Source organism: Neophocaena asiaeorientalis, unplaced genomic scaffold (genome assembly GCF_003031525.2).
Source record: "Neophocaena asiaeorientalis asiaeorientalis breed wild unplaced genomic scaffold, Neophocaena_asiaeorientalis_V1.1 scaffold703, whole genome shotgun sequence".
Taxonomy (NCBI): Eukaryota; Metazoa; Chordata; class Mammalia; order Artiodactyla; family Phocoenidae; genus Neophocaena; species Neophocaena asiaeorientalis.
The window spans coordinates 3,314,122-3,323,743 of record NW_020174434.1 but is presented as its reverse complement, the minus strand read 5'-3'; the positions used below and the strand labels follow the sequence as shown (position 1 = coordinate 3,323,743).

The 9,622-nt window shown below is 52.1% G+C and overlaps 1 protein-coding gene across 1 annotated transcript in view; it reads right to left on the bottom strand.

Moving 5' to 3' along the window:
• Positions 1 to 9,622, bottom strand: part of MYT1L (myelin transcription factor 1 like) — a 136,211-nt gene that overhangs the window by 73,690 nt on the left and 52,899 nt on the right. The window contains exons 8-9 of the mRNA XM_024756918.1: positions 9,129 to 9,236; positions 5,443 to 5,654 (exon numbers count right to left, since the gene is read on the bottom strand). Of these exons, the coding sequence (XP_024612686.1) occupies positions 5,443 to 5,654; positions 9,129 to 9,236 (320 nt within the window). The remainder of the gene's footprint in view (positions 1 to 5,442; positions 5,655 to 9,128; positions 9,237 to 9,622) is intronic.

Genomic DNA, 9,622 nt, shown 5'->3' with positions numbered 1-9,622 from the left:
TCTGAGCAGAGACCGGGGGGCCGGGGGCAGCGTGCAGGGGGACCTGCCCACTGGGTTCTGTAAACCGACCAGGGCAGCAAGGCCGCCCCACAGCTCACAAGGCTCTCCAAATTGACTAAAGTCTGCGGCTTTACATCGTTTACAATTTTGTTATAAAAATAGGAATATAAAAACTGTGGGAGAAATGATCTAACACTTATGAGGGATTTTTTTCCCCTAGTGAGGGCTAGACACTGGGTCGGTAAAAGAAATGTGGTCCACATAAACAAGGAAAAAGTTTTGTTTTCAAATGAAGGAATTTCAGTTCCTAAAGCAAAGTAAACAAGACACGTGTGTCTACTCAGCACATTGCAGCAAAGTTCTGGAAAGTGCCTCTACTTTACCAAACATTTAAATCAAAAGATTCTACTTCTCCTGGATTACGCTGAGTTGATGGGACTCGTCCAGAATTTTAGCAGGTGATGGAACCGTGGACAATTTATTGATGGGCCTGTCAGCTCACGCGACCCAGGAGGAAAGTGAGGACAGCATTCATTTCACAAGCATCCTTTCACTAAGGGCCATCAATCATGTACTACTTTGTTCCAAAAGAAAATGAGTCTCTATACTTCAAATCTCTCGGGTAATGAAGGTCTTTGGTTTTAATAATTATCGCCTGTTGGTAAGATATTTACGAAACCGTTAGTGTCAGTAATTTTTATGACCAGTCACAGTTTCTGGGGCTCGTTGCATGGACGCCATGGGGCGCCGCAGAGCAGGGGGGCACTGGAAGGCCGTCATGGCTCTTGCCACCTCCTGCCCAGAACTGAGGAAGCCCCCCACCCTTTAACAAAGTCAAAATGCACTTTCTTTTTCTTTCCACGCACAGAGCTATTTTCAGTCAAAACTTTTCCCAATCAATCCACAGACAAAATGTGTTACTGTCCCTCTAGGCACCAGCACATCGCAGAACTCATGCGATGGAACTGCCTTCCTTTAGTATGACACCCTTGCATTTACAGCATCAGAGGTCCTCCCGACCTTACACCGTACTGAGAGATACCTCTTCAGGTACCCTGCCCTCTCGTGCAGGGAAACGAAAAACGACATGGGATTCATAGTGATGAAATATGACAAATGAGAAAAACAGAGCGACCACCTTCCACCTTATTAATCTACACTGCCTGTAAGAGTCTTACTAAGTGGGTGCGTCTCACTTTCTCCTGAAATAACATTTCCTGTAGCGAATAGATAACTGTGTCCTTCCGACCTGAATTTCCACGAAAAGCAGACAAAACCGAATATGGCCCAGAGACGTGCCTCCTGGGTATTTGCGCTGCCGGATGGGGCCTGGCCCCGTCAGGTCTGGCTGGACTCAGGGGTCCACACGCCGCGTAACTTGTAGCAGCGACTCCTAGTCTTTACGTGGGTCCACGGCTGTGCTTTCCCGTAAGTACACCGAGATACAGATGCAGAGTCCTAAGGGGCGTAAAAGCCGCTTCTTCGTGAGAACGTCCCGTTCGGTGGCCTCTGAAGGCAGTTTGCTCACGCGGTTTATCGCGTCTAATCAGAGTCCGGATTCTTGGCTGGGCTCGCACGCGCTCGCTGGCTGAGTGTCCTCTGCACTCGCCTGTCTGCCCTGCTGGCGCCGGCCGGTGGGGTTCGGGGCTGAGCCTCAGAAGCGTGTGCCTGCGCCCTCATTCTGCACAAGCAGCCCTAAGGAGGTTGGGAGGAGGCCGCTGAGTGCAGGTGGGCGTCTGTCCGAGAGATCTGGCTGCGGGAGAAGCTTCTGGAAGCAGAGGTGAATGTGGGAGAGCATGGGGGCAGGAGAACAGGGTGGGAGGGCAGGTATTCCCAGGAGAAGCTGGCCTGGTGGCAGGAGGTGGGGGAGGGCGGGAGGCCCAGCCCAGAGGCTGGGTCCTGGAGCCCCTGAGGGCCAGCCCGGGCCACCTGGTGTTGAGGCCTGGACCGGGGGAGGGCAGACAGCGGTGGGCACGGTGGGCATATCAGAGACAAGGTTTGGAGGAGCAGAGGGGGCTTCAAAAATGATCAAGAAGTGCTGAGCTCAGGAGAATTTAGAAGCTGGGGATACCCAAGAGGGGCTCATGAGAGGGGCCCATTCAGGGCTTGGGACTTCCAGGTTTTAAACAAAGCCTGAGGGTGGTGATAAACTGCCCAGAGACACAGTGGAGATGGCTTAGACCCGCTCGGAAAATTTTTCTGTGAAGGGCCTGGTAGTGGTCGAGCCTTGGTGGCCACGGGGTCTCTGCTGGGACCACACACCCGGCTGTTGTCCTGGGAAACAGCCACCGGCCATACGGGTGATGTGGCCCTCAGCCAGTAAAACTGCTCTGAACGCTGAGATTCTAATTCTCCTTCTTTTGTTGTTTTCCATCTGTTTTAAAATGGAACGGCCATTCTTAGCTCGCCATAAAACACAGACATGGGGGGAGAGGCGGGGGAGATGCTGGCTTGGGGCTCCCGGGGGCAGGGTCTCCCGGCTTCCCTTGGACGTCACCTCCTGCACACGGTGTCTGCGTCCTCCTCCCCGAGGCAGGCAACCCAAAGCTGTCTCCACAGCGCCTCAGGGTCAGCCTGTCCCTCCTCTCATGCATCTGAAGTTCAGCCTCACCAGCCTGCTGGCAGCTCCCACTCACCTGTGGGTTTCCTGCCTTCTAGTAATTTCCACTCAGGCTTCACGAGCAAGTTTAAAATTTGCCACTTTGGTAAAGCTCCTGCTAATTCCTCCAGGCAGAACGGACGCCTTGCTTCGCTGTACCTGAGTACCTGTTTCCCTGTCTTCTCTTTACCCACAGTCTCTTCCTTGAAACTTGTTATAGAGAAAGAAAGAAGAGAGAGAGATGATGGATAGATGGATGATGGATAGATAGGTGGGCCCACGGATGGATGGATGGAGGGAGGGAGGGATGGAGGGATGGATGGTGGATGGAGGGATGGATGGTGGATGGAGGGATGGAGGGATAGATAGGTGGGTGGGTGGAAGGATGGAGGGATAGATCTATAGACAGGTGGATAGACAGGTAGATGAGACAGACAGATAGCGACTATTGAGTGTCTGGAAGAATGCAGGTGGATAAATCAATGTTTGCTGAGTGTTTCTGATCACAGCTGGTGGAAGCTGAGGGATGACGCACAGAGCCTGAGGCAAGGGTCCTGCTTCTCTATCCCACTGTGCACGTCCAGGCCCTGCTCCTTGCTCCCAGGCATTATGCTCCCCTGCCCCACAGGAGGCTCACTTCACTGTTTTTCTTTGGGAGCAATGGCCCAGTTCACTAGGCACCTGAGGCAAACCTTGGGGACAGCCCTCTGGGGGGTGACTGCAGACGCCGGTCACACTGTGGTGTACACTGCCTGTCTCCCGGGCACGGGGATGGCCCTCCTCAGCTCACACCCCCCAAGAAACCTAAGCCTACCCTTCTCATCCTTAGTGGGCACCTCCCTTGTTTTGACTGTGGATCTCGTGGAAGAGGAATGGAGTTGTCTGTTTTCTTCTCAGTAGATTGTCGTAAAGGCCAACTTCCCCTTTTTCTTAGTTTCTCGAAGATCTAGCACTGAAGTTTCTGTTCGGTGTTCTTGTGTATTTGTGGGTCACCTGAAGAGCAGGGCTGTGCCCATTTCCAACAACAGGTGTTTTTTCCGGGGTTGAGAATAGATGCCAGTGACACTGACATGCGTGAGTTCCCCTCTCTAGCCTTGTCTGCTGAGCTTCGCGACAGCCGCACGCGGCCAGCAGGGGGGGAACGATCGCTACCTCTGCTCTTGAGGAAACTACCACACAGGAAGATTAATGTATCTAATATCACATGGCTCCTAAATGGAAGAGCCGAGGAAGCCACTGTGACCAGACATGTGCCCTCCTGGTCACGACTTCGCCCAGATCCAGCCACAACAACGGGGTGAAGGAGATCAGGTCTCACAGGACAACAGCAACAAGACGTATGTAGCAATGACCACCTGGCGCAAGTGCCCATCAGATCACTACAAAATGTCAGTGAACTGGGAATCCTACAAGCACAATCCTTAATTATGTGCATTCAAATTCTTTTGGTCCCTCATTTGCAATCAAATGAATGAAGTTGTAACAAAGCCTGAAATTGGCAAATTGTTATTACAAAAAACCCAAATTGTTTTCTGTTACACCCTAAGCCACTCCCTTTTCCCACTTCCATCTTTGTTCCTATATATTTAGAATTGATACCTGCAAGGGTAATCGATCTGAGATACATCAAAGAAATATTACATTTCATTCACCATACAAATTAATTGTTATTAAGGCAAAGAATGACTAAAATAATGTAGCATTGTAGAAAGGTTTTGGAACTCCCCAAGCATTCAATTTAAATGTTTTTTTTTTTTTTGAGTGTTGTGATTTTAATTAAATATCTTTTTCAGAGAGCAGCTCCGAGATCTTTCAAACCCTCTCTCCTCACCTCTGCTGGTGGACACCAAGACGAGACGCCTGCATCACCCAACTCATACAACCCACATCCCCATTGGTAAACTCTGCCAACTAAGTCCATACATCCTGGAATTTGAAGTAGAAGCGTGGTTAGATAAGTAAGATCACAGAAATGCAGTCTTCCCCTCTGTGCTTCAACTACTTACCAAGTTAGCTCTGTGATGAAACGAGAACTAGTCTGTTTAGAGTTTACACCCCAGTAGTGGGTTCACATACGCATGAGTTAAAATAAACGATCTTGTCCTGCGAAGCACGCAGTGTTTATCTGTTTCATGGGTTCTATTTTCGTAGTGGCAGCTACAAGTGAGGCCAGTGACAAAGTTACAAAGCCAGGACAGGGGGCTCCCCAGGGCCCACACCTGGGTCCGAGCCCGCTGGAAGGAGGCCGGTGGGACCCGCGGGAGTTGTGTACCCCTGGCTGCATGTTAGAATCACTGGCTGACTTTTTAAAAATGCTGCACACAGGGAATACCTCCAGGGAGTCTGATTTACTTGGTCTGGGGTGCAGCCCTGGGCATGAGAATTTAAAAAGTCTCCCCAGATGAATGCGACGTGCATCCCGGCTTGAGAACAGGGAGGGAACACAGAGCTTCTCACGAAATCCAAGAGCTCTGGGCAGCTATCCCCGGCTCTCCTGGTTCTGTCTGTGCCGGGGCATCTAGTAAAGGAAGTTAGTAAAGGTGAGGACGCCGTCTCAGCAGCAGCATGAAGCAGACGAGCCCATGGCTGTCTGCCTCTACGTCCTGCCAGCAGCCGGCTGCTCTGCTCTGGGGATAACGGGGGAAGGGCGTCGCCCTCCCTCCCCCGGGGCCTGCTCTCCCACACCTGGGGCTGAAGGAACCAGCCTAGGCTGCCCGCGTGCTTTCCTTGCTGCCCATCGAGTGACCCCCATGCTCCATCAGTTTGTAGGAAATGGATATACACAATAACAACATTATCAACGGCAAGCGTGACTCTCATGTATAAGAGGGTGCACCTCCTACCATCATATCCTTTGGGGGATATATCCCTGGTTTGCACCTTGGGAGCTATGGCCCGCTTGCCATAAGTATGGCTGTCGTAACTGTTGTATTCAAACGAGGTCTTGGAATATTTCTCCAGCTCTTTGGCCAAGTTGGAGCGAGGCGTGGTGGTGGGGACGCTGTTTCTGTAGCCGTAGTGAGGGATCTCGAGCTGCTTTACGAAGCACATGGGCCTGGAAGCAAAAAGAGACAGTACACAGCTGGCTTTCTCATGGCTGCGCATGAGACACGGCTGGTCTTAAAATTAGAGCACCTTGCTGCTTAGCTGTGTTAAGGAACCAGACCTCTCACTAAAATCCCAATTCTATTTTCCTGAGCAGAAGCCAAGTGTGCTGTAATGATATAACCTCAAATCAGCTAGATGCCAACTTTGGAAATAAAAAGAACAGAAAATGAAATACTTAACCTTTTGCCCTTTTTTCTTTTTCTTTTCAGAGTCTGGGGAGGTACGATGAAGATATGAGATGTGAACGTGGGAAAGAATCTCACGTCCGTGCGTTTGCTTTTGCAGGGTTTGCAAAGAGTAAGCGTTACACACGGTGAAGTGAGCTAATAAGGAACTCCCTTAACGAAATACGAGGAAATGAAAGAAACACTCTTAAGGACGTGGAGATGAAGCTAGATAAAAACATCCTGCTGGACGCTAAAACGGAGCACGTAGTCATGTATTTTGACAAATAGTAACACGCACTCTCAAGACTGTTACCTAGTAGTCGTTCATTTTCCTATACTTTGGAATTAAATATTTAAATGAAAGAACTCTCAATTACATATGCAGTAATATCCTATCTTGTTTCTTCTGTGTGTCCATCTGTCTATCCCGTAGGCAGAATTTTTTAACTTTTTTTGAAATAATTGTAGATTTACAGGAAGGAGTGCAGAGATCCCTTTAGGGTTTTTACCTAAAACTTCCCCTTACGTTAACAACTTTATCAAGTTACCAACACATTTACTTTGATTTCGTTAATTTAGCCTATTTACTTCTCGAATCAACCAAATGATGTACCGATCAGTTAAACGTCTATTACTTGAGGCATTTTGCCAGGCAATGGGCAGGGCGGTGGGGGGGCTCATAAATGAATGAAGCTGGAGGCCTTGCCTTCAAAGGTCACCTGGAATGTGATCTTGTTTTAGGAGCCCGAGCTTCTGAGAATCCTGGCGAGTGGAGGACACTCCCGGCCGTGAGATCCCATTCAGTTTTAAGGGAGAAGGTGGCATTTGTCAAGGTTAAGATCCAGGGAGGTGTAGGAAACATGCCAGGAAAGTCGAACAATGGGGAACGTCTCTGGGGGAACAGCAGGGGACGGGCTGGGTGGGACCAGATTGGGACTCCGTCCATTTGTCCAGCAGGCAAGGCCAAGGGACTTGGGCCGGGGAAGGCCTGACCCCTGAGCCTCCAGGAGGTCGGGACCAGCTCCAATGGAGGGTGCGCTGGAGCAGAGGCATCGGGAAGGGACACTTGATGACAAAACGGAGCAGGTGATGGAGGCCGGGAGCTGGGAGGCTGGGGAGCGGGTGCGGCCTTGGGCAGGCCCGTAGCCCTCACCTAAGTCTCAGCGTCCCGTTAGACAATCTGATTAAAGACTCTTAAAATCTTAAGTAATTGAACTGTTGGTTGAAATTATCCTTTTTTTCCTTCCTTCCTGTCTTACCGCCTTGAATGAGCGTCCCCTGCGTGGAGACATCCCGGGGAATGGGAAGGTGACGGGGATGGACACCAGGTCCTCCAGACCTGGCTCACGGCCGGGACGTCAGTGCCTGAGCTGAGCCCCCGGAGGCTGCAGAGCCCAGCCCCACGCCTCCCCTGCGGTGGGAGGGGTCCTTCTCTCCCCCCGGGCCTGTCCCCATGCTGCTTCCCCACCACACAGCCGGAGGCTCGGGAACAAAACTGTTTGCAGCTGCGCAAGTCTTGGCCCATGATCTTCTGTTCTGTTGTCACTTGGCAGAAGGTTTCCCACTGCATGACACGAAGAAATGGTCCCAGGCTGTGAAGTACAGGCTCGGGATCAGAGCAGAGGCTCTGTCTGAACAAGGTGATGTTTGCCGTTTCAGATGTATCTTGTCCGTGTCAAGCGGCCAACAGAGCCCCTCAGTGGAAAGTAAGCTTGACACCGATCCCAGGACAGGCGTTAGTCACTTCGCGGCCACCCCACATCAGAAGGATGTGGGCACGGGGATCCTTCCAGCTCTCTGGGGTCTGGCCCCAGTGGGGGAGGGAAATTAACAGAAGTCCTCAGCCTCAACTCTCTCTCCCTTTGCTCAAACTTTCCTTTGGTTAATAACTATTCCTTCTCAAATACACACAGCCCGGGGGCCTGGCAGGGAGGTTGTCATGCTCCCAGTAACCGAGAGTGGCCTGAGGGGCCCTCGGGGAGAGCCTGTCAGGTATTTGGTGTCAGCGCACCAGTAAGATGAGTGAGTTACAGGCACCCTGGGGGCAGGTTAGGTCGGCAACGCCCACGCATAAAAATAGCTAGAGGAACGCACCCCAGACTTTATTGGGGGTTTAGCTCTAAATGGTAGGCTCCTAGATGGCTTTTATTTTTGTCTAGTGAAATATCTCTCATTTTCTATAAAGATTTGAACTTTTCTGTTGCGGGATAAAAAGGAGTTTAATGACAGTGGTGAATTCCTTTCAGAAAGATGGGAAATAATACAGGAAAAAACCAAAGACGTGTTCGTATCGTTTGCCTAGTGGTTTTTTCCAAGTGATTTATGCCAAAGAACTTAACAGGAGCAAAGTTGTGCGTGCGTGTGTGCGTGTGCGTGTTTACTGCTCTCCTTTTAATAGTAAAGTTGGAATCACACGAAGTGCCTCAGGGCCAGAGCCCAGTCCCAGCACAGGTGCTGCCTCCCCCAGTGGGTACCAGCAGCTATGAGGATGACAGGTACGATTCTTACACAGACGAGGAAGCGGCTGGTGTGAACTGACTAAACAGGCAGGATGCATGTGGATGAGGGTTTGAAGGGGACACGCGAAATGAGCGCTGAGGGAAGAGAGCTCCTCTCCCACCTGCCCTCCTGATATAATCACCCTAACTGTCCAGGGGGCAAGCAGGCAGCGTCTGCGGCGTCCCCGGCTGTGCCACCCGGGACCCAGAGGTTTCCGGGAAGGCCTCTCACCCCTCTGCGCCCTGGTCTCCTCACTTGTCAAGGGGGGATAATGGCACCATCCCGCCCGCCTGCCGGGAGCATCTGAGGACGAGGTTTCTCTGCGCGCGGGGGTGGGGATGCTGTCACCCCGACGTCCTCGAGAACATGAAGCCCACCCCGCAGGCTGGAGCGGGGCCCTCGCCTCCAAACTGAGGTGAAACTACTTGGGGCACCTCGTGAACTCTCTAAGCCTCCCTTTCAGCCAACCTTTACAGAATCGTGAAGTGTCAGGGCCAGAAAGAAAGCCAGACACAGCTCTGTCTGCTTCTCTCGTGCGAACGGTCACACGGGGTCAGGGAGACCCGGGGGTGACGAGCCCTGCCCCCGCACAGCCTCCAGGATGGAGCCGCAGGGGAGGGTCGTGACCCCGGTGAGGTCTTCTAGCTGCACCAGCTCCCCTCCACTCCCACTGAGGACGGCCGCCCCTCATGGAGCAACTGGGCGCCTGGCCCGTGGGGACGGCCGTGGACGGACCCCGAATGTGTGTCTGGTACCTTAGCACTCGGTCCGAGGCCTGGTTGGACTTGGACACGTCACAGCTCTGGTGCTTTTCTTGGGCCTTTGCCAATTTCTCCGCTGCGGCAATAGGGCATCCAGAGAGGCTGCAATGACAGGAGGGATCTGAGTGTGTCCTCTGAGGCACTCCGACAGCAACCCCATCGCCATCCCCCTCCTCTGCCTTGGGCGGCACCAGGCTCCCAAGCCTGTCAGGGGACATCACGGTGTTTGCCCCTGGCCTCCGGCAGACCATGCCGATGGCCGTGCCGTGTGTGCAGGACACGCGGTCCTTTCCAATGACAGCAACACAAAGGCTGTATCGTTAAAGGGAACATGAGATTTTAGACACCACTGCGGTTTCTGGAGCTGGGCAATTAACCGCTTGGGTAGGAAGGGTTTCTAAAACGCCCGAGAACAGGGCTCTCTGGCAGCTGCTGTCCACAGCACGTGGGATGCAGCGTGACCAGCCGGTCTACAACCTCCCCAGGAA